The sequence below is a fragment of the Syngnathus scovelli genome, chromosome 1, assembly GCF_024217435.2.
Source record: "Syngnathus scovelli strain Florida chromosome 1, RoL_Ssco_1.2, whole genome shotgun sequence".
Classification (NCBI taxonomy): domain Eukaryota; kingdom Metazoa; phylum Chordata; class Actinopteri; order Syngnathiformes; family Syngnathidae; genus Syngnathus; species Syngnathus scovelli.
Genome location: NC_090847.1, coordinates 21,788,499 through 21,813,578, shown reverse-complemented (window position 1 = coordinate 21,813,578; position 25,080 = coordinate 21,788,499). Strand labels below are relative to the sequence as shown.

Here is a 25,080-nt window from a genome sequence, read left to right as displayed (position 1 = left end):
CGAATGTACCGTGGCGCTACAGGAACAAACGACAGTTAAATAGCACAGGGGTAATTTTGGCGAGGGTTTAGCGGAAGCTGCAGACGCCATAGCACCAAGTCGATACTATCACAGGGTCGTATCGAGTCCACTTTCCTGCAGAAGAGCAGAAAACGCGATCCCACTCTGAGTGGAAAACACAAGAAAAGCTCTGATCTTAAGACGATAGAGAAGTTTCCATGTTCCTATGGAACATTTTGCGTGGCAACTCCTTTGGTCCTCACTAACTGATGGAGACATTTTTTATTTATTTTTTTTATGTTTGGCTGCACCAATTTAAAAGCAGCCACGTAATGTAGATGATGACAAAGTGATTTCATTTGACTTTGCAATGGAACCTCAAAAGTGGAAAACAATCCATTTTGTGATGCCGATTAATTTCTTATTTGTAATACCCTCTAGCTATATTGCAAATTTGATCGTCATTTTTCAAGCAGCTTTTGTTCATCTGTCTGGTAGTAAAAGGGACATAATTGGCATGGAAATGTTAATAGGCCATGGATGACAACATACTGTGCACATCCACTTTCCACTTGAAGAAAAGCAGATTTTTTTTTTTTCATACTCAATTTGTTGGAGAGTGTCATCCTGCGCCCTCTCCAAAAAGAAGAAGTGCTCCGCCCAAGGGGAGCTCCATATGGAAAAATCTCTCATGGAAATTTAGGAAGGACACATTCTGGAGAGAGCATTTTATTGTGAATGTTATTCCAAGCGAGCGTCCATTTTATATTGAAGAAATATGAATTATGGTCCACTGGCATAGAAAGCATAAAGCTGATGAAAGATTTTCTGGTCAAGGCTTCATCTGTACCAATAGGGAGAATTTGTTCTCAAAGCTCCCATAGAGGAATTACATGAATGAAACCTAATAAAATATAAACACAAACAGCGCCCAGCCACTCATGTTTATGGGGACCTAGGGCAGCCATAAAGGGACACAAACGGCATACAAAAAAAGATTTTCCAAACAGAACACACACCACACAAAAGGGTATTGAATAATCCAACAGGTTAATTTTTTACCTATCAATCAAAAAATTCTTGCTGAACGAAGGAATCGGACTGAAATTATGTCCGATTATCGGTATGCATGTTGAGGATAATGCATAGGCTAAGGTCTGTTATGATCAGAGCAAGGTTTTGGGTAGGTTGGTTGGCTTAGTATTACAGAGAGGGTTCAGGTTTGAATTAGGGTGACTCTTTAGACACCAACGATCTTCGATAGTCTTCGTCCAAGTTAAATATTATCCAGAGACGGTCAATAACGGGGCCATTGCTAACTTTAATCAGAAGTGGTGAAAAATGCTCACATTTGGCCGAATTGTCAGTATATGTATTCACTTTAGTCCTTCCAATCTCAACTCTTGTACTTTTCATAACCGATTAAAAGCAAAGTATAAGCATGAGGGACTTTTACCACATAAGCCAAGTCAGCGTTATCTGCAAAGCGGCCGCGACTGAGAGATTGACGGCGGGTGTGGGGAAGGAGGCGACGCAAGGCTTTGAGACGAGCCAGGTCTAGGTGAGGCCCCTTGGCCTAAAGGCCAATCCGTCTCCATAAAATTGACGTACTTGCCCCGAAATGAAAGCTGGAGTGTCAGCATGCTTGGATCCTATGAGAATCTTCTCACAAGCAGGGGCGGGGGTCTGTATGTACGAGCATTAAATCAACAAGTATGGGTCCAATGCGGCCTTTAAGAGAATGGTTCTCAAACTGCAGCACTTCTCTAACATTATATACGTTCATTAACATCACTAAATCACTTTCTTCCTTCAGAGTGAGCAACTTTTTCATGGCATTTCTGGGTACACGTGGTAGTTATGTTTAATCAGCATTAGGATTATCAGGGGGTCCTTGGAAACATCTTTACACTGTAAGGGGTCTCAAAATGTTTGCGAAAACCTGTTTTAAGAGACTACACACTTGTTAAAAAAAAAAAAAGCAAGCGCACATTTTTTAAAGTTCACCCGAGGGAGGATAAACTTGCTGGCTGATGGAGTGTCCGGGTTTGACCCCCAGCGTGCAACGCCAGACGTAAGGCGCTCCCACCGCCATCCATCAGCATCACTGCGCCGCTTTACGGTTCTATAAAAGTGTTAGCGCGTCTTCCACCCGCGTCTCTAAATCAGCGGCGCGCAGAGAGACAAGACGTCGTAAGTAACGTAAAACTAATAAGCCGGCCGCTAAATCTGAGAGGCTTTCATAAATATAGAGAGGCAGTAAAAATGGAGCCTGCCGCACCGTGGGGGGACGACGTCGTGCTGCTCAAGCAGTTTTGCCGACTCAAACAAAATGAAAAAAAATATTTAAAGACGAGGACATACAATGAAACATGAGACGTGGGTGGCATTTTTTCAAAGAAAAAAAAAAGGATGCTTTAATATCTGCATCATTTTCTTTATTAACACACTAAAACCAGAACAATATGTATTATGTTAAGCTAAGGGCTCTCAAATTCACACATATATAGCATATCTACTTCCTTGATACCGATTACCATTCTGCTATGAACCTGGACTTTGGTGCCATTTTGAAACGGCACAAAAATATACAGTTGAATTTTTAACAAATAGGTGAGAATATTTTTTTGCAAATACACACTTGTCTCTCAAACTATCACGCACAATAGGGGGCAGTATATTACAGAGACGCAGAGTATTGTTTTGTTTGTCTATATTTGTTGCTTCACCGTTTGTGTTCAAAAGTCCTTTAACGTATTATAATACAATGACTACATGAAACTCCGCAACTCACTTCAACAAAGTTCCTAGACACCAAGCAAAACCTTTATTGCTTTGGCAGGCAAATATTGAAAAGCAAATGACTCAAGTTATGTTGAGCTTTTGTTTAATTTTATTCTTAGATTTTGGCCTGTGTCTTTAAAAACGGACCCCATATCGTACTTTGGAAGGGGAACACAAACATTCCGATACACATTTATCTCCATTTTTCGTGATTACTGCTCCCATTTACATATCGCACTTTGTTTCTCTCCCTATTCTGGCGGTTTATCAGTCCCTGTTCCCTACTATGCCGAAATCCCAAGGATTAAAGGACTTTTTTAGGATCTGGGCAACCGGCGGGATTGAAGAGTAGTGAGGAGGGCAGGAGGGGGTATGGCAAAAGAATAAAAAGAAGTTTGGGAGAGGCCTTAGAGATGCAAAGGAAGTAGCCGTCTTTTTTTTTTAGGAAGTTCCCAGCTCGGCCACTTCATTAATTCACGCTTTTTAACAAGTTGCGGTGGACCTTCTTCAGTTCGGTCCGCCCGCATCCCCCCAGCCTTCACGCTGCAAACAACAGCGCCATCAGTAACTGACAACCCCCCGGGCGGAGGGGCTGCGGCCTCCGGGGTCGGCGCTGCAAACAGAGCCACGGGAAGCAGAACCTCGCCATTCACGGGATCGGCCTTTATTTGTCGGCCCTGGTTGCTGCCCACCATACACATTCCCCATCATTGCCGCCTGTTTTCTATTGGGGATGAACAGAAAAGGAAGGGAAGGAGGGGCGCTCATCACATGCATCAGTATGCACATTGACTTTTTTTTTTTTGAAGTTGCCAAAATATGTTAGCTGCTGGAAGAAGTTGGGAACATCATTGGAATTAGTTTACGGACCCCTGATATATTTTGATTTAGAAATTTATTTGCAGGCATAAAGTATTGTAAACTTCAAATGGATTAGGTATATTAAAGAAAAAATATTTTTAAATAGCATTTTATTTATTCATTTTGATTGCTTACATTATTATTATTATTATTATTTCAATTATGATTTATTCATTAACATTTAAACATTGCTTCCACTGATATAAAAATATGCGTATATTTCAATAATGTAATGTTACAAATAAATTTAATTTTTATCGTTTTTTTCTTCAATTCTAAATGAATTAATTTGAGTCATTTTATTTTAATTATGTAATGCCTTTCAGGTGCTTTATCATTTCAATTTTCTTATTATTTCTCAATATTTCAAATGAACATAATAATTTGGTTATTACTTGCACTATCGTTTCAGTACAGTGATCATTTATATTTATTTAATTGTGAATGTAAGATCCTTGAAGTAAAAAATAATTTTAATATTGTGGTTGTTTAAATTTGATATGTTCTGTCCTGAGCCTACAAAATGTAGAAAATTGTAATTGATGAATTCCTCTTTAATATGCAAACCCTAAGTAGAAATTTGATTTTTTAAATAAAATTCTGGGTTCAATTATGAATAATAAATACATTAGGTTACATTTTAATGGGTGTCGTCATCCTGTTAGAAGGCGTTACAAAAAACACAGATTCACCAGTATCCAACTATGGTCCTGCAGAAAATGTTGTACAAATATGCATTTTGTTCGATAAGCCAGACTTGCAAAGGAGCCCGCAGTGGGAGCCTAATAAGGACGTAAATTGACAGATGAGCGAGAGCTCCGAGACGCGTGCAAGTGCGATGCTTTGCTATGATTGCGCAAGCAAAGCTGCGTTAACCTCACGGTGAATTAGTCCAAATTAAAATGGCATTAATGCCCCGTCCGAGCAGAGGCTACACGGAATCCCACACCAAATTCCTGAGGCCTCACACATCACTCAGCGTGTCCGGAGGTGTTGAAATGTATATTGCTGTATCTGAAAACTTCAACCAGCTGCAAACCTCAAACTCCAGCTGCAAGTTTATTATCTTGCACAAATGGAAAATAAACACTCAGTCTTATATTGACAAGTGACATTATCTCTACTTGCTGATCTGCTTCAGTGCAGGGGTTCTCAAAATTTTGAGCCCAGGGACTCCTTATATTGGATTTTTCTTCTCACAGAACTAATGCCAATTAAACTTAAATTCCATATGTAGACCTAATGCAATGTTGCCTTTTTGTGAGAAATGATACTAAAAAAAATCAAGAAAAACTCATTTTAATCTTTACAAAACCATCTACTTTGTTGAGATAAGAATATTTAAGAGTATTGTCTGTTTGTTTTTTTCAAGAGAAAGTAATTTTCCAAATCCCTTTACACAATCCTAGAGACAATTAAACATAACCTTCACATACTACACTTTATGAAAACAAAATAAGGCAGTTCTTGTGCATCTGAGGAAGACTGGAGACACAGTTGAAACTGACAGCAGGTAACATCGAAAAAAAAATTCACTTGTCGGAACAAAAGAACTGCCTTAAATAGAAATGACTTTTGCTTTAAAATAATGACTCCCATACATGGCAGGTTGCGTTTGAGCTATTAAATATTTTCCATTGTAATATTTTACTGCGGTAACTGTGACTTTGAGTGTGTATGGCTTTTAAGGTCAGTTAGTAACCACAACTTTAGTGAATGCACCTATCTTTTAACAGCCTATTAGGAGCAACAGTGTCTTGTTGTTGATTGAAGGGAAGATAATTTGAGTGTTAATTACCAATATAGATATTTCAAGACACCAATGGGGGAGACCACCGGGATAGCCTCAACCCTCAGAATTATCACAGTTGCCTATTAGGCCCTGGAGAAATCCTAAAAAGGCCTGGACTCAATGTCACACTAGGCTTTACAGAAGATCCCAACTAAGTCCCACAAAGGACAAAGCTCTCACACTCACACACACTGATATAGAATCCATATGAAGTAGGGCTGTAATGGCACATGTATTCAGATTTATTAGAAGGAGATGGTATGGAGGCATACAGAGTTCCCACATGGAACCTATTATTTGAGGTACATAAGATATGTGTTGAACCCGCAGACAAACACAGTACAGCTCAGCCTCTGACTAGCGGACAGACATCCTGACTAGTGAAACCTTTGAAACGGCATTATGCCCAAATGTGACGATTGATGGTGGTGGGCTGTGACTCAACACAAAACACTACCTTATCATACTATAATTTTAAAAACATGTATCAAACCGCGTTTTTTGGGGTACTGTTATGCCCCATACTGTTTTCATCTTATTTCTGTTGTCAGGCTCCAAAACAAATGTCAGAAACTGTCCGAAGTCAGACTGAAATATTCTTAATGTACCGTCTCGTTGATCACAAGACCCAAACAGGAAGACCTCATCGAATCTGAGATAAGGCTTGAAACCTGTGGAAGTTTGAAGTCCACCGTCGCGGTGTCATGTGTCTACCATTACAGCTGAAAGACACGCACAGTGTACACCAACATATCGATCCACAATGCGAACTTTCCCTTACCTATTGCATGCAACCGCCTCTATTATTATTTTACAACGACCTAATGACTTTAAAATGGGCTGATGGGTAGAATGGGTGGGCTCGATTTTTTCGCTCTTAGCCAAACAAGAGGAAAAGCCTGGGAATTACCTGGCTGGGCCTAAGAAATCTTGGCAAGCCCCGAGCCAGGCCAAAAGGGCTCCAGTGGAAACACTCCCTTCAGCAAACAATGGGGGAAAGTGCCCAGGGGTAAGAATTTGCTCATTAATTCAACTTAGCTGAATTTTGCACGCTTTTATTTCAGGAAGTGCTGAGTGACAGAGCATCCAAAGAAAGATAGCATTGAGACATCTCATGTGTGCCGACCTGCCGTTTGGGTTCGATAAGGTCACAAGGCACCGCCACCTCTGCTTCCTTGTTACGACATCTCAAGACTCACAAAGGCTCTTTAAGAGACTACTTCCAAGGCACTGATTATCAAGAGTCTACGGGAAGGCTAAATGTCACCAATAATTGTGTCTATACACCTAACATAGATCAGGAGGCTCAAAATTCTCAGTCTACTGACTCCACATGTTTTACATGCATTGATAAGTGCTGCTGTTTTGGTTAGCAACAGAGTACAAATTGGCCTAGCATTTTTGTAATGTCACTGTGCAGAACAAATTCTATTACTGCCCTTTCTTTTCCCCTGATGGGAAAATGTAGGTGTTTATTTGGCGGGCAACCACTATTTAAGGAAATACAGTAAATCTACTAAACAAAATGAAGTAACACATTTTTCATCAACCGCCTACAAAAAAAAGTGCTTTAGCTCACAAGGCGGGTCCGAAGACAAGCGTGAGGTCATGCGTGATGAATGGAACTTGATAAAAAAGTTAAGTGTCTTTACTCCAGTCAGCCCAGGTGACAATTGAGAGGAGGTTCCCTTTAATGGGGTTATCTTGACTTTCTCAGGACGTCCGCTTTCCTTGGCAGAAGCGGCTGAGCTTTATCCTTGGACTGGCTTTCTGGGGAACTTTTCAAGGATATATTCTGAAACGTTTGTGTGACCCATTTTACCACTTTTTTTGTATTTCTACCCAACTTCCCTTGCTCTTGCTTTCTCGCTCTCTCTCTGGTGGGGTTTAACCTCGGGTCACCACCAACTTCTTAATCAGTTCAGCACATGACCATGCCTTTCAATCCCCACATACCAGGAGGGAAGCACTCCCTGATACAGTATATTACGATAAAGAGCTCACGCCCCAAAATTGAGGGTCTGCATCCCCCCCTCAGTACGAAAGCGAAGGGCCTTGATACATCAATGAGAAGATTTTGGTGTGGGTTGCCGGGGAGGGGCGAATGAGCACTTCTTCTCCGGAAAATCCACACTTCAAAAGAAGGCAGCATTAGACTGAGAGGCGGGTTGAGGGGGGGGGGGTTCTTGCAGGATGAGGATGGAGTCCCTCTGCAAAGTAAGCCAACTTACTGAGGTCACCAAGAGAAAGAATGCGAGCGGCAATTGAGACACTAACCGAACCTCTTTGAAGACAGTCGAAATGGTCCAGTGCCTTGAAAACCAAAAATTCATTTAAAGGGATTCACAACCTTGATTTAAGAGCATTTGACTCTCATTGTGTTCTCATTATGAGACTCTCAGGCAAACGCCGAGAAGACCCTAGTGGAGGCAGCAATTTCCTGGGTTAGAGCAAAGAACTCGAAGGTTAAAGGTCAAAAAAGTGCTCTCAGAAGGTTAGACGGCAAGTCGGTGTAGGTTAAAGTGCAGCCCCTGATGTTGTAATTCTTCTTGCTGGTCGTAAAACCGACAAGGCTTGAACACCCCCCTCCCTCCCCATCTTAAGGATGAGTTTGGAAAAAAAAGTAAGAAAGACTAATTTGTCTGGAAGACTGTTTACTTGCCTCAGTAGGTGCTGCTGTTTTGGTTTATGGTACAAGATTATGGCAAAAGTCTAGTTTTCTTTGGCTTCGAAAGGAATCAAACATCAGGCTATGAATTGGGCCATGACATCTACTTGCGTGACTATCTGAGAAAAAAAATGTTGGCTGGCTTGGGTAAAACCTACATTGTTCAACCCCCTCTGAAAGGCCTGCATTTTGTAACTAAATCATTTCATTTTCTCCTTAATCTGTCCTCAAGACCATAGATTGATTTTATCCTGAGATTCTTTGCTTGACTGACTGCCTGTTCTGCACTTTTGCTTTTCAGGGTGCTGAATCATGGTTTTGATGTATTTTTGGCAATCTGTATCAATGTATAAGTCACTATTTGTGGCATACGACCAAAAACAGCCCTTTAAACATACTAAAAGTCTCCCCACATGCAGCCCACGTACAATACTTATCAAGAGGCAAACCGAACGAGGATCAAAGAAAGCGCCTCGATAAGAGAGGCTTGATAACCTTTTAAGAGAGACATGTCGGAAAGAACAGATAACTAAATCATGACTACTCTAGTTTTCAGTTCATTGGATACATGCACGGTGGATTTTATCTTTCCCACCAGATGACTTTTTCCATCCATCCATTTCCAACGGCAATTATCCTAATTAGGATCCCGGTGTTGCTGGAACCTATAATGGCTGCCTTTGGGTGAGAGACTGGTCCTCAGTCAATCACAAAGCACATATACACAAACAAGCATCTGCACTGACATTCTAGTCTTCACTGACACGAGGGATTTCGAAAGCCAGTAGATAGAAATTTCCATACAGTCGTTGGATTAGAATCCAGAATCTCGACCCTGTAGCGAGCAAGAGTGTACTGTAGCTATCAACCAACTGACATCATGTCAAGTTGATGGCGGCAGGACGGTCGAAAGCCACTAGTAGTCACTAGTGAGTCTCTTTATGTTGACACACAAGTGAAGAGCACTCATGTCCAAATGAAGAGCACAAACACAAGCGCCACACTCAGAGGTGATGGGACCCAGAGACGTGGGGGGTTGTTGTTTGAAGGGTCAGAGAACGAAACGGCAACACCTCTGCTGCCACTTGACAGAATGAAAAAGCAGCAAGAGAATTGTTGGAAAGGGGGGGGGGGGGGGGGTTGAAAGAGGGTGGGAACTGCACTTGAGACCCCAATGGAGGACGCAAGCCTCCCAGCAGCAGCAGTCAGTGGCCGGGGTGGGAGGTGGGGGGTTGGACACAGGGGCTACTGTTCCTTTTCACGTCTTTGTCTCCCAGGAGCGCTCTTGTTTTTCCACTGAAGGGCACAATGAAGGCGGCGTGCACACCCCCAAGCCGACCCTTCTTCCCCTCCTGTCAATACAACACCTATCAAGACCCTGAATAGCCCAATCAGCCTTCCCAGGAACATCAAATCAATGAACATGGAAAGAGGGTGACAGCTAAAACTCGAAATGTTATTTTGTCACATCTTCAAATAGATATAAGACATGTTCATTTCAATTACAATTCCGGCAAGGATAGGCAAGCTACGTTAACTTCATTGCTGAGCTTACTAATAACGGATTCAACATTAACTAAGCTGTTAAATTTAAGACAAAAAAAATTGGTTTCAGACCATTAAAAATGATCTGATTGGTAATGCTCTACTACAGCAAAAAGTAGAGGTACTGAGTGCAAATTGTCTAACTTGCAAATATATTTTATGCTGGAAACTTGACTTACAGTTTGACGTGCAAACCAAGTAATGTCTTGACTGACTTATTTGAAATTTAGCAGACCCGAGGCTCAAACTTGTAGGTTGAGATTCAAGACTTAATTGGGACTTTTATGTGACTTACTGCCAACTACTCTTCTGGCTTGTCTCTCACATTCTTCTTCATAGATTTGTATGAATTAGTAAAGTTCTGCCTATAAATGAAAATTAATGAGATCACTAAGGACTTTTTTTTTTTAAATGCCAAATAATGTGGCATAATAATCAGGTAACCGAGCATTACGAATTATGTCGATTGTGCGGAATTGATTGAAATGATTTGTACTGCTTGGTTGCAGTCTTTCAGTTTGCTGTCAAGAAAAGCCCAACGTGAAGTCAGCTACAGGAACGAAGGTAATGGAGAACTCATTTCGCCATATCCCGGTCTAAAATTCCATCTCTAATGAACCGATTGTGGTCGATTCGACATAGCTTTTCCGGCCTTTACTGAACGGCACGAAGAGGCGGGAGCGTGAGGGCTGACGCTGGGAATGCTGGGACTAAACATTAAACTCCCGCCTTCTGACCCAATCAAGTGGAAGAGAAGACAGGCTTTGTCCATCTTGGCCCATCGAAAGAAAAAGTCCGGGAAAGGGAAAGGCAATGTAAAGATTTTGCCAAGCTTTTGTCACGCCTAGAGGACTGCCTCAGTCAATTGCTGTCAGATCAAGACAGCAAGAAAAGAAAAACAGCCGCGCTCGCCTTTTATATTTAAAAAGGAAAACACTGTCTCCACGCCAAGTCGGCAGACACCCCCCACCCCCCATAGACGAAATCACACAGTTACTTTTAAAGCATTTGCATTTAAAAGATGGCGCGCTGGACTGAATGCGGGTCGTTTCCCCCGTGTCCATAGAAACACTCGAAAAGGTAGAAAATTCACTCGACTGAACTTTAAACGACTTTATTAAAGTGTCACTAATCAGAAGTGAAAGACACAAGGTCTTAGTGTTTGGGCAAAATGCACAGAGAAGGAAAAAAAACTACATGAGTAGTTAAGAGCATTACTTTGAAAAGCCTTGTTGATGTCTAACGTTGCACAACGAGAAAGGCGCGAGACGTCGGGGAAGAAATTAATACCATAAATATTCCAAGAATCTTGCATTGGGCTGAGTTCTTGTGGAAACGTCTCGTAATAGAGTCATTCTTTCAAGCCTGGCTGCAGATTAGACGAACCAGAATAGAAAAAGTGCTGATTTCCGTTTATTCATTTTGGGCGAAAATGTCAGATGTATGTACGAGATGTACTAATTGTACTAGAAGTATGTGCGACTTTTTCTTGATAGTTGTTAAAAATATTTTGTGAAAATGTTTTTATGCCAATTTTTTCTCATACATATACTACCATGAAAAATTAAATATTCATCTTTTTTGGGAGGATATATTTCATATACTATGTATATATTTTTTGTACATATATTTTCTTGAAAAACGAGCGCATTGTTGCTGGTGCACTGGTGCTGAAAAGGAAGTTGATACAGTCGTATCTTTTGACAAATCAACTCCTGCGTTCTTTGACAAAAGGCGCGCCAAGTGAAGGTATGCTAGCAAACTAGCCTTTGCAAATCATTCTGGCACACAGTTCCTCGGCAGAAAATCGCCACTATTCCAACGTAATGGGATAACAACCCAAAGAATAATCCCTGTCACACAATGGCGAGGTTTGAAAAGGACCCTTTTGAGTCCTCTGCGGCAAATTTTACAGCCGCCAACCCGCTGACGATGTAATCTCTGCTAAATAGAGTCTCGGCAAAAGGGGGGTCTCCTCCCTCTGCTCCAACCGTCCCTAAAGATTTCGAAAGCCCTCATTTCCACAAAGTCCACGAGGGGGGTCGGTCTTATGATCGGAACTAATAACAGTCAAGAAAGATAGGACGAGGCTGAGAAAAGGATGGCAAACAAGGTTGGGTGGTTGGACGGGTGGGTGGGGGCTATTTTGGTGTCTACACCGCCTCTGATCTTTCAGGCGGGTCCTAATCATATACATCCCAAATGAAGCATCCTGGGAATTGTCCAATCCACTAATTTGGCTGCGAGAATGAATCAAAGACGCTTCTGAGAGGGGAAAGCAAAACAACAACAAACAAACAAAATCAACAATGGCCTAATGAATGATATGAATCTGATTTAGTCAAATAAGCAACTTTAATGAGGGGAAGCCAACGTATGATTTGCAAGCGGAGAGCTTTTATTATGATCAAGGATCTTATTTCATCCTCTTCCCGAATTTTCCCTTTTTGTTTCTTTGTTTACATTTTGAATATAGATGCAGTTTTTTGTCATAGCTTATTTGTTGGAATTTAATAATCCCCAAAGCATAAAAATAAGGTCAGAAATGTTATGGATTCATTTGTGTCAAAACAAATTTGTAAATAGTTAATACCCATACATTTCTATAGAAAAATGTTTTTCTTTTTTTTTCTCAAAAAGTGCCCTTTCAGAAATTACAAGGAAAGTTAATGTTTCTAAAATAAACATAATTTTTATTTCTAACAGGCAGTGTGAAGGGGCCTAGCATTCCCTCCTGCCCTGAGAAGAGGAGCCCATTTCAAGAATTTCCAACAAAGTGTCAACAATTGCGTGTAAATTCTTGGGATTGTTGCGCCGAAGCCACCAAACATTTGCAGATGTGCGCTGCGCTTGAGGAGCATCAGCCCCACTTCATATTTCAACGCTTGCCCCCTTAATCACCCGCGCCTCAAGGGGGCAACGAGCAGGGAGATCGTCGATCCCGAGTGTGCTGCGAGACCACAAGATAGCGAAAAGGCCGGACGGCACATTTTGACAGACGTGAGGGGGTGTGGGGTCGAGGGTTGGTGTGGGCTGGGGGCGGGAAATCAAACTGGTTCCATATGAGCACAGCTGGCACGGTTGAAGCCCCAGGCCCATCGCACCCGCCTCCTCGTGCAAAGTCAACGGCGGGTGTCGCGTGGAAAAGTTCAAGCGGAATCTTAAGTTTCACACATGTCTGATTGGACTGATTGATCTCAATGCGGCTGGCTTGGAAGCCACTTAAAAAAAAAAAAGCAGCTTCTTTGATACAGCTCGATTTCTGCTTAAATGGTTCTACAGTTTCCACTTTCCACACTGGCTGGCTCACGCAAACGTACTGCTATATCATTAACAATCGAAACTGCCTACAGCGTAACGGCGGGTTGTGACATTTGGGAAGCTTTGCACAGATTCTGAATGACTTATAAATAAAAGACTGGCAAGAGAGGAAGCAAGATAGAGAGAAGTGAGGGGTGGGGGGGGGGGGGGACGGGCGGACAGACAGGCAGACAGAAAAATACACAGACAGAAAGATCAATATTTCCATATTAATAATTTCCAGATTATCTGTTGTAAGTGACCCAAAACTTTTGTATATATAGTGCATTCCCCATTTTTCAATTGAAAACAGCTGGAAGAAGAAAAAAAGTAAAACCATGACAACAACACAGGAGAAAACAAAGCACAAGTTGCGTGTGCATGCTAAATCATAAGAGAGCGAGTCGTACTAGCGGGGTGGGGGGGGAGCTTTTTTTTTGGGGGGGGGGGGGGGGGGGGGCTTCTGGAAAACTCATAAAACAAGAGCAAAGGAGGGAGGAAGGGTGATACAATAACATGGACTCTCACTCCTGTGGTGCCAGTCGATCTTCTCTAGTGCTATGTGGCCTCCCAGCTACCAACTGGCTCCTCCTACATTATCAATAATTATAAACTAAATATGAATATACTATATTTTTGGGAAAAAGTTAGAACTTGAATTGTTGCATGGGTACGGAAGTCGCTGCGTGGAAGAAAAATGCAAAAAAATGCAGTTTTTAAACATAAATATTAAAAATTCCCCAAAATATATATTGTTTAAAAATGACTAAATAGATCAAATAATGATAAACAACTAATTTGTATTAATGGCATGATGGCATCAATCATCCAACATGGGGGGGTTGGCAGACAATAAAAAAAGCAAGTCAGTTATTGAAGATGCAGGGGATGATAAGTTTGTGGAGAACTTTTTTTTACGACCTTAAAAAATGACTGTTTGACCTCACTCTCTCCGTGGAAAGTGCTGATGGCAAACTAAGTGGAGCGTTTTTGTGTTCTTTGTCCAATGGAAGTGCAGTTTAAACTAAAACACGATGTCCCTCAGAAGGCTCGTATAAGACGAACTGGAGGAGAAGAAACTGCGCAGGCCTGCGCTGTAATTCACGGTCTAATTGCAGTACTGGAGCGTGTTTTCTACATGTGTGTGTGTAATTCACGCATTAATCTGGATGCCGATGTCGCGAGGCATGTGGCGTCCTGCTAGGTGGTCATGTTGGATGAACGCGGTAAAGGGGAGTGGCTCTGGTCGTCCATTTTATGAGACAATGGCTGTAAAATGTGAATAAACACGCGTGTTCCACCGCAGCCAGAAAGGCACTCACGTTTGACCACGGCTTGAACTCGTGCAAAAAAACAACAATGACATGACTCCTTGTTATTTAAGGGGGGTGGATTTAGCAAAAGTGACTTTTTAAGGGCCTGCCTCAGTCATTAAATGTAAAATTAAGAAGCCGTGCATTTTTTTTTATTGCTGTCACAGTACATTCTGGACTGGCCCTTCTAATCATGCTAAAAATTTGCACCTGCGGTGGATCTAAAATGTCTACACACCCCTCAGTGTTGAAATGCAAGTTTTTTTTGTCAGAAAAACAAAAGAAATAGAAGTAAAGACATCATTTCAAATTATTTTACTGCTTCTTAATAATAACCTGCACAGCTCAATTAAGAAAGTCTCATTAAGAGGTCTCATTTCGTTTGTGAACTGGAAAATAAAAGACTTTTTTTTTGGGGAATGATAAATGGATGCAAAACAATATTTAGTACCTCTTTATCCAAATCAAATATTTCTATTTCTTTCTTTTACCCGTTTTAATTAAGAAAAAAAAACTTTCCGTTAACAACATTACATAATTATCAAGATTGGCCGCTAATGCTCCTTTGGCTAGCAATTCCGAGTGGAATTCAAGGTGACGTTTGAATTCGTTGCCTCTCTGCTTCTCAAACTGAGTCAATGCGGGCTAAACCGCGGTTAAAATAACACACATGCGTGCTCAGCACTGCATTTTTCTCCCTGTGTGACTTTTGATTGTCACGCGTCATTTAGTGGCAGTAAAAGAGTCTGCAAGTTCCTGCCTCTTACAAACAGAATTCATCTCCACTGGGAGTTCCTTGTTTTTTTTTTCTTTCTTTCTCTTGTGGTCTGCACTCTGATCAAAAAAGCAGCGAGGAGATTTTTCTCTTTGTTTCTGCAATCAGAACAAGAAGAGTAATTTAAAGTTACCAAGCTTCGCTTTCACTCGAGCGCGGCCAACTTGATTATGAGAAGTCGGGAATGGTAATGTGCAGGTAGGATTTTTTTAATCAATCATCGCCGGGGTATGACGACACTTTTTTATAAAGTTCGCTACTCCAGCAAATCAACTAGCTGCTGCAAGCTCCACGGCAAACTGATATTACCAAGTAGCATCCATTTTTCAGGTTGTAGTTTTGGTATTTGATTGACAGTTGAGTTGGGTATAATTGCAGCACATTCAGTGGACACGTCCACAGCAATTTTCCAACAAGCTGCGTTTTACGCTTGGCAATTTTTGTAATCGTTGAAATTTGGCAAGGTTGGACTGCAACAATATTCTCTGTGGTTTGTCACATTTCTTTTTTACTGTACTAGGAATTTAAGCATCAAAGCAAAGAGGCATTAAAATGACTATAATGACACAAAAATAGCAAGCTAGCTTTGTCTTTTTCTCCCACAATCCCTTGCAACGCAGTCTGCATCTGGCACTAAAATGTTTCCATGCCACGCTCCACCTCCTCCCTCACACACGTACACACACACACTCACACACACACACCCTTTCCCCTTTAAACCCACAACTCCAAGAGTCTTTTCTTTGCCTCTTCAAGCAAGCTCACAGCTCAAACCCAGGCCTGAGCGTCCATCCAAAAGTTCTACATCTATCTATGTTCTTTTTACTCATAGATCTGCCAAGTCGAGACGCTGTTGGCACTGACCAAAACATAACAAAGGAAAGAAAAAAAATGCCGCTGCTGCTGCTGGATTGTTTATCTACAGAGGCAAAAAGGAAAGCCTGGCTGTGTTTACTTTGGAGGCGAACAATGACTTACAGAGCAGGAGGGACACGAGCTGATGTGCCACTTGATCGAGATTTAGTTAGGGGGGGAAAAACATCAGTAGCAGTGGAATTGGAAAGGCCTGAATGTCAGGATATGAAAGTGTGTGCAGACGCAGAATGCTGGAAAATATTGGAAATGATCCACATAGTCAAATTTTCCCTCATTTTAAACACTTGTCCACTTGATGAGTTGCTTAAAGTTAAAAGTCAGTCAAATGAGGGTTATTTTGTGCTTTGTTCTTTTTCAGCCAAAGTGGAACAAAGTAGGAAGTGAAAATAACCCGATATTCATCTCTCTTCTTCCTCTTTGGGGAAAATCGTGCACCTCTAAAGTTGCAAGAAATATTTAAACGAGCTTAATTCATGATGTCATGCAAGACCTCAGTTCAAAAGGAGCAACCCAGTCTTTGGCTTTTTGCAACACTAAAATTAGAAGTCGACCCGACGTCAGAACATTCAAAATATGACTGAAATTCTGGGAATCAATTCACAAGGAAAGTTACGCAAAAAATTATGTGATTAGATTTGTTCTTGGTGTTTTGCAAGACTTTCGCTTTTTATTATGTTCAAAGTTCAGTAGATAAAAATCACTTTGGTAGGAGGTTCAAATTTCAAAATTGTTGCTGGAAGTCTTTGACAAATTTTTATGGTGCTATTAGAGTCTCATTGAGATTCACTCTAGAGCAAAACATGTTCATCCCTCCTCATCCATACTGTGTAGATCAACAGCACTCGAACAAAACTACCAAAGCAATTTTCAGATACAATCAGCAAACAAAAGATTTACTTGGTTTTTTTTCCCTTTCCCACTTGATGGCTGGAAATGCACTCCAGAGACTCATCTATTTGTATACAATACATTTCGCACAATACTGTATGTCCCCCTTTGAAATATTGACTGTGCAGTTAATTGATGGCTTTGAAGATGACAAATGGCAAGGATGATTTCCATTCATTTTTATGGGGAGGTTCAAAATCCAAACAAACGAAAAGACACGATTCCTTCCACCGCAGCATTTCAGGATGCGATGACTGTCGACTTGGATCGAAATAAAAACAAATTTAAAAAAACATCCTTCGTAACACTATGACAAAGCATTCCGCAACAATGGATACATTACAGCCAAGAAGGCAACTGCCCTGCCAGGAAGCAGCACAAAGACTCGGATTCAACATGAAATTCCATTCTTCGGAAAAATAGCGCAAGTAAATCAAGCGCTCATTGCATCCAACTTTTTTTCAATTTGTTCAGTACGTCATGTACGGACCCACAATGACAAATCCGAGCACACACTTAATAAGGAAAGAAAGTTTGTACTGCAGGTTTACAAGCAACTTCCCGTTATGTGACCAATCAATGAAGGGAAACGCGACAAGGTCATCACCCCTCAACTCGACTCCCAACCACCACTCTCTCCAATTGTTAGCAAGTATCTGCCATATAAACATTTGCGCTGGAAAAACATTAGTCTAAGTCGGACGGTTTACACTGCAAAAAAAAAAAAACTGCGGGACAAAAAAAATAAAAAATTCGGAGCACATTTCCACATGTGAACTACATACTCGGACATTTTATTGGATCTCACGCTTCTCGTAATGTGGTCAGATGAGCCGGGATAAGGTAAAGTCATCTCGGCGTGCCGAGCAGGGGTGATGAAGTTCAAGCACCTCCAATTTGAAAGTCTGGGAATGACGTCTCATTAAGAGCCCAGAGTGTGCAAAGCGGGAAGGCCTGAGGGCGAAGGGAAGGAAGGAACACTTGATATTTCTGAACTGGCCTAAGCAAAACATTCAGCAAACCAAGGCTGGATTACATTATATTAATGCTTTTATCTGATTTTTATTGTACATTTCAAGTGATGCACAAACCCTCACATAGGCTGATTAGCTAGCATGTTAGCCTGTAATATGCTCGCACTAATTGTTGTGACATCAACTACAACTGTTTGGATGCCAGGCTGGGTCCATTAGTGTCACCTACCACCGAGGAGTTATGGTTTGACAATAAGTCTGCATCATACCAGCAGCTGTTTCTAATATTTTGACCGCCTTCGTATCGCAAAATACAGTAAATATTAGAACCAGCTGTCACACTATAACCGCAATAATAAACACATTGTTAGATTGATCACCAATGATTCAAAACAGAGCATTGCAACAACATATCGTCTCATATCGTCTCTCATTCTGACGCACAATTGCCTCAAGAAGGTGCGTCATGAACACAAACACCAGGCCAAAGCTTTGGTTTCACCCTCTCTGCCCTCGGCACAGTCTCAGCAAGGCTTAAGAGGTCGTCCGATTTTAATGGTCACTTATTGCCTGTGGAGAACTTCTCAGTCATATCACGAAACCAGCCGGGACCACCCCCAGTGCCAAAACAACCCCAAGGCTCAAAAGTAAAACTGGTGCACACACACACACACATGCACACTATGCAATTACATTAAGAGTTACGTATGTAGTCTTTTGTGTTCATTTTGCCATTTATCCTTAAATTGGTCAGTAAAATATACTTATGTATTATTCATTTATTTATGATGTATATTTATTACAACTAACTAAATGAAAAAAAGTGAACATTTTATTTGAATTATTATTGTTTTATTTAATATTATTATTATTATTACATTGGCATTTTACTTTTATACCTCATCCATGAAATAGTTAGCCCGAACCGTACTTTTTAAAAATCAAATGTGGCACAAGTTTGCCCACCCTTGTTCTACTGGGACTTGTTTTTCATCAGTCGTATCCCTATTTGGAAATAAGGTGACACCGATGGCAGAGAACATGGTCGTCTTATAGGGCGACCAACAAAATGTATATTTAACCAAAAAGCTGCGTGTAGAATGTGAATAATTGAGCGGACAAATGCATTAAGTGGCCTCTTTGGTGTGTGTGACTTGGACTGTGTGTGTGTCGCCTTCCTCCGATTCCAGTGTGCGTCTTGATCTCATTAATATGTCAGACAGATGGCAGTGCATGAGTTCATGAACCCTCACAACAAATAGAGCTGATAAAAAAATAGTGCTTGTGGTGTACTCACCTCGGCTCGCTGCGTTCTGGGCTGCTTGGCGTCCGTCTCAATGGCGTACACGTCCACCAGGTAGAGGTCAGAGCCCTTCTCCCTGTCGAGCTCCGCCGCCGTCTGTATGACTCCGGTGTGGCGTCCGATAGTGAAGAGGCGTCCTGCGGCTTTCCCACCGCTGCGCACCGCCACGATGAAGTACTCCACTTTCCCGCCGGAAGCTCTCGGACTGGCCGCGTCCAGGGAAATGACGTTGGTGCCGGGTGGCTGGCCCTCCTTGAGGATGGTGATGTACTTGGGCTGTGTGAACACGGGGCCATCCAGGCCCTGGAGGATGATAGTCATGTCGGTCCTGGAGGTCTTGCGCTCGCTGCCGTGGTCGGTGGCCGACACGGTGAGTGTGTACACGAGGCGAGAGGGCACAAGCTGCGAAGCGAGGCGGATGTCGCCGCTGTAGCGGTCCATGATGAATGTGTCCGAGTCGCCCTCCACCAGCTCGTACTCGACTTCCCCGTTTTCCCCCTCGTCGGGGTCAAAGGCCACAACTGTTGTCAGGATGGAGCCGATTACAATGTTAGGCTCAGCCACCAGGGCATTCTGGGACACAAAAGTGGGGATGTTGTCATTGATGTCCGTGACCCATATTGTGACATTTTTAAGAGCAAAACGTCTGTATTCAAATGGCACAGCTTGGTCAGTGGCCTTTACTGTCAATTCGAACAAGTTTGAAAACTCCCTATCCACCTCCTTGGCGGTGTAGATGAGACCGGAGATTGGGTCAATGCTGAAGTGGCCTCCCCTTGGGACCTGCTGAACAATGGAGTACTCCAACTGTCCGTTGATGTCCGCATCCGTATCGTGAGCTGTGATGGTCATGACAGAGGCCGAGATGGGTAGATTCTCTGGGATGGATTTGAAGATGTCCCCGGGGGTAAAAATGGGGGGGTTGTCATTGAAATCCCTCACATGAATGATCACAGGAACTGAAGAGGAGCGCTGGGGACGGCCGTTGTCCCTGGCCGTGACGTTGAGCTTATAAAACGACTGCGTTTCGTAGTCAAGCTTTTTGAACAGGAAGATGCTGCCCGTGTTGGGACTGATGCTGAACGTGCCGTGGTTGTTTGTGGCGGTGATGCTGTACGTTATATCGGCATTTGGGCCCGAGTCAGCGTCACTTGCCGTCACTGAGGCCACCAGCTCACCGATCCTCATGTTTTCCTGCACGTCCACAGACAGTGAAGATTTGGGGAAAGTCGGGGAGTTGTCATTCTCATCCAGCACTTTCACGCTAAGCATACAGGAAGAGGATAAAGGCACGACGCCAGCATCAACAGCGATTATTTTCAGAGAATAGGAAGCTGTCGATTCATAATCCAGCTTGCCAACTAACGTAATTTGTCCTGAGCTGCCATCAATGGAAAACTGTCCCTCTTCATTCCCCTCAGCGATGCGGTAATGGACCAGTCCATTGTTGTTTTCGTCGACATCAGAAGCTGAGACGCGCAGCAGCTGGGTCATGTTCTGCGCCGACTCAGAGATGGAGGCCTGGTAAATGTCTTTGGTGAACTTGGGTGCGTTGTCATTGATGTCTCGTATGTAAACCTGAACTTTGGCCTGGTCTCTGAGGGGTTTAGGGAGACCCTGGTCAGCCGAGATGACAACGAAGCTGAAGGCAGCGGCGCCTCGTTGTCTCACGAGCGACTCGCGGTCCAATCGCAGTGTGCTCGTCAACTCCCCTGTGATTGCGTTCAGCTCGAAGTTGGGCTGCGAAGTCTCAAACGAGTATCTGATGTCACTGTTTGGCCCAAAGTCCTTATCCTCGGCGTGGACCAAGCCCACCAGCGAGCCCCTCGCCTGTTCCTCTTCAAAGTGAAAGACGTAATTGGTGCTGTTAAACAGGGGGCGGTTGTCATTGACGTCGTCTAGGGTCACGCTGACATTGACGGTGGCACTTAACGGTTCCACGGCACGGTCTGTCGCTACAAGCACCAAGTTATACCTGTCCTGCAGCTCCCGGTCCAGCTCTGCTTTAATGTACAGTTGCCCATCTGGGAAAATGCCAAAGATGTCCCCAGTGTTGCCACCAATGATGTCGTACATGATCTCCCCGTTGAGACCCGAGTCTTTGTCGGTGGCCTCCACCTTGAAGAAGCGGCTGTTGACAGGCTCTGACTCCAGGATGGCGACGTCGTAGGAGAACTGGCCGAACACAGGGGAGTTGTCGTTGACGTCGTAAACGCTGACCATGAGCACCAAACTGGAGGTGTGCCGGGGAACCCCCGTGTCCGACGCCAAGACCTCGATCTCGTAGGACGAGGTGGTGACCTCCAGAGGTCCAGTCAGGGTGATGAGGCCGTGCTTCTCGTGAATGTGAAACAGACCTCTGGGGTTTTGCTTGAGGCTGTAGACCACCACACCATTGGCGCCTTCATCCGGATCAGATGCCTTGGCTTGGAATATTACGTGACCTGTGCTCCAGTTCTCCACGGCGCTCACATGCTCCACAGAGTGAATAAAGTGGGGGGCATTATCATTCAAGTCTTTAACTGTGATGTTGACAAAGGCTTCACCGGTGATCTCACCTGCTCTGGCTACGATCTTCAGGTGATAGAAACCCTGCTCTTCTCGATCTATCTGACTGGATGCTGTGATTTGACCTGCTGCGTTTACGGCAAAAAGCCCCCTCTGGTCCCCCGAGGTGATAAGATAAGAAATATTAGAGTTCAGATCTAGAGTGGTGGCCGACACAGTCCCTATGACAGTTCCCGTGCCCACGTTCTCAAACATGACAAAGCTGTAAACTCTCTGGCTAAAGATAGGTGGATTATCTTGCGTGTCTATGACAGTCACAGTGACAATAGCGTGGGCGTGCGAGCGCAGCCCACCGCCATCTGCAGCCGTCACTTGCAGCTGATAAGTGGTTTTCACTTCTCTATCCAACGATGCCAGCGTGGTGATTTTACCTGTGTTGCTGTTAATGTGAAATTTGGAGGTGTCGCCTGCCGTTATGATGTATTTAACTGTGCCGTTGTTTCCCAAGTCAGGGTCTGAGGCGGAAACCACAGTGGCGTAAGTCCCCGGGGGCTCGTTCTCCTTCACATTTGCAAAATACTGCACAGGGTAAAAAACGGGCCTGTTGTCATTGATATCCCTCAGGGTGATGTTGACTTTTCCAACAGAGTGCAACGGGGGCGTGCCTGTGTCTGCTGCTTGGATGTGGAGCAAGTAGGAGGCCTCATCCTCTCTGTCTAGCTCTGCGGCTGTGCTCAAACGCCCCGACGCGGCGTCCAGGCGAAACAGCTCGCGAATGCCAGGCGCCGTTTCGCTATCAAATGAGAAACGCACTGTCCCGTTCTCGCCCAGGTCGTCATCGGAGGCTGAAAGCATGAGCAGCTCAGTGCCAGCGGGGGCGTGCTCCACCAAGGAAACGTGATACATACTCTGTGTGAATGTGGGCACTTGATCATTCACATCAGTGATGCTCACGATGAGTTTAGTGTAGGAAATCCTGGGCTGAAGCCCCTGGTCTTTGGCGCTAATGTTAAGCACAACTTGGGACGCAACTTCCCTATCCAACAAAGCGGAGCTGGTAACAAGGCCGCTGTTTTCGCTGATGGAGAACCAGCCCAAAGCGTTTCCAGACACCAGCGAGTAGCGCAGGTTGGCATTCTGCCCAGAGTCGCCATCTGTTGCAGAGACCCCTTTTATGTAGCTGCCTTTGGGGATATCTTCGCTGATATCAACTCTGTACAGCGCCTCCTGGAATATCGGCGGGTGGTCATTGATGTCATTGACGAATATTACAAGACTAGCAAAAGATGAGCGCGCCAGCGGCTTGCCATTGTCCGACACTGACACAGTTAGGTTGTACGAGGAAATTCGCTCCCTGTCCAACACGCTGGCCACTTTGATCAAACTCAGATTGGGCACAGGGGATGTGTGCACGTCAAAGTGCCTTTGCTCATTACCACCTAGGATGGACACAGAGATGTTTCCATTGGCAGCGGGGGAGTCGGAATCGGACACTGTGAGCAGCGCTACAACTGTGCCAATTTGTGCATTTTCATCGACAGATGCAAACTTGGATGTGGTGGGGAAGTACCTGAATTTTACCACAGGATCATTATCGTTCACGTCCAACAATTTGACGGTGGCCTCCGTCCTACCAGACAACGAAGGCGCCCCACTGTCCACCGCGTGGATCGTCAACGAATACTCCTTCTTACTTTCATAATCCAAACTTTGCTTTATGATAACGGTACCATCTTTGGGGTCGATTTGGAAGGGGGTGCCCTCGTCTAGGAAGTACCTGATCTCCGCATTGGTCCCGTCGTCTTGATCGGACGCAGTGATCTGCAGGACGCTGGAGCCGACAGCGGCGTCCTCAAACACACTCGCTTGGTACTGTTCACGCTCAAAAACAGGCGGGTTGTCGTTAATATCCTGGATGGTGACGTTCACCTGGAGATAGCCAAATTTCTTCGGGTCCCCCTTGTCCTCCACTTCGATCAGGAGCTGGTAGGAGGGCGTGAGCTCCCGGTCCAGGCCCCCTGTCGACACCAGGTGCAAGAATGCTCCCTCACCACTGGGATTGACAGTAATATCCAAGCGGAATTTCCTCTGTTGGTTGCCCTTCACGATTCTATAAGTGGTGTGGTCCACGCCATTACTCCCAATGTCAGAGTCGGTGGCTGTGTCAAGGATGACCTGGCGGCCGCTGCTGGCGTCCTCCTTGAAGGACACCATGATGGATGCGTCCGGGAACACAGGTGCGTTGTCGTTAATATCCAACACCACGATCCTGACTTCCGTGGGGTAGGTCGGCTGGCTGGAGAGCACCACCACGTTGATGACATCGCTCTGCAGCAGCTCCCTGTCCACCACCGACGAAGTGGAAATCACCCCAGTGCTGCCATTGATGGCGAAAAGTCTGTGGCTCTCGCTGAAGCGGTACGTGAAACCAGCGCGGGTCTCTATCTGACCCACGTAGCTCCCCGCGGGCTGCTCCTCCAGCACGCGGAACTCTTGGCGGACTTGCATGGACGCCGAGTAGCGTGACAGAGTCCACAGCAGCAGCAGGAGCGAGTGAAGCCGCGCCATGGTCAGGTCAGCCAGCCCGGTGCAGCTTGAAGCATCCACACTAGACCATTATTATAATCCAAACTCGAGGAAAGTGGAAACTTAACTTTCAATGGTGATGTTCTTTTGAGCACTCAACTCCTGCAGTGATGTGTGCTCCTCATCAATGCAACATCCACGGGATGGTGAAAAGCATTCCTGCAACATACAAGAAAGTTCCCCACCTCCCTTTATCCCCTCCAAAAAGGTGCGTCAAAATGTCACTCAAAGTATCCGTGCGTAAAAGTGGATCAGAGGAGCGAGGAGCGGCGCACTGCCCTGGAGGGAAAAGAATAACGGACCACTTGCGCTTGCACTCAACATTGCGCCGCTACTCGGCAAAGTCACACTAGAAAAAGTTAGAACAAAGCTGGAGTCGGGGCAAGCTCCCTCCCAGCGACAATCCTATTGGACGGAGCTGAGCGCGCTCGCACCGCCTCCGTCACTTTCCATTGTTACATGCACACGCGCACTGACACGCTCACGTATAAACGCACGCACACACACGCTGTTCTTGCTACTGCAGGAGCTGTCAATCATGCTGCACGCTGGTTATTACACCCCTCATACAACTCATTATTACGCCTTTTAAAAGTGTAAAGTGTTTTGAAACTCACAAAACGCAAAATAAATAACTTTTCAAAAGATTAAAGCAGGAAACAAAGATAAGAATGTTGCTAATAATCACACATTTTAACAATTTACAATATGAAAGAAAATACGTTGCATTTTTTTAAATGCAATTATCATGTGCAAAGAAAAACGACATAATTGGTTGGTTAATTTGATGTAACAGCTTGAAACCATCCATCTGTCCAATATTTATTTATTTATTTATTTATTTATTTATTTATTTATTTATTTATTTATATTTTTAACGCCAGTAATAAAATACATTTTCCATGAC

At 43.8% G+C, this 25,080-nt stretch overlaps 1 protein-coding gene across 1 annotated transcript in view; it reads right to left on the bottom strand.

Annotated features, from left to right (window-relative positions):
- Window positions 1–24,519, bottom strand: part of fat4 (FAT atypical cadherin 4) — a 79,408-nt gene extending 54,889 nt beyond the window's left edge. The window contains exon 1 of the mRNA XM_049750061.2: window positions 19,074–24,519. Within this exon, the coding sequence (XP_049606018.1) occupies window positions 19,074–24,155 (5,082 nt within the window). The 5' untranslated portion in view covers window positions 24,156–24,519. The remainder of the gene's footprint in view (window positions 1–19,073) is intronic.
- Between the last annotated feature and the right edge of the window lie 561 nt (window positions 24,520–25,080).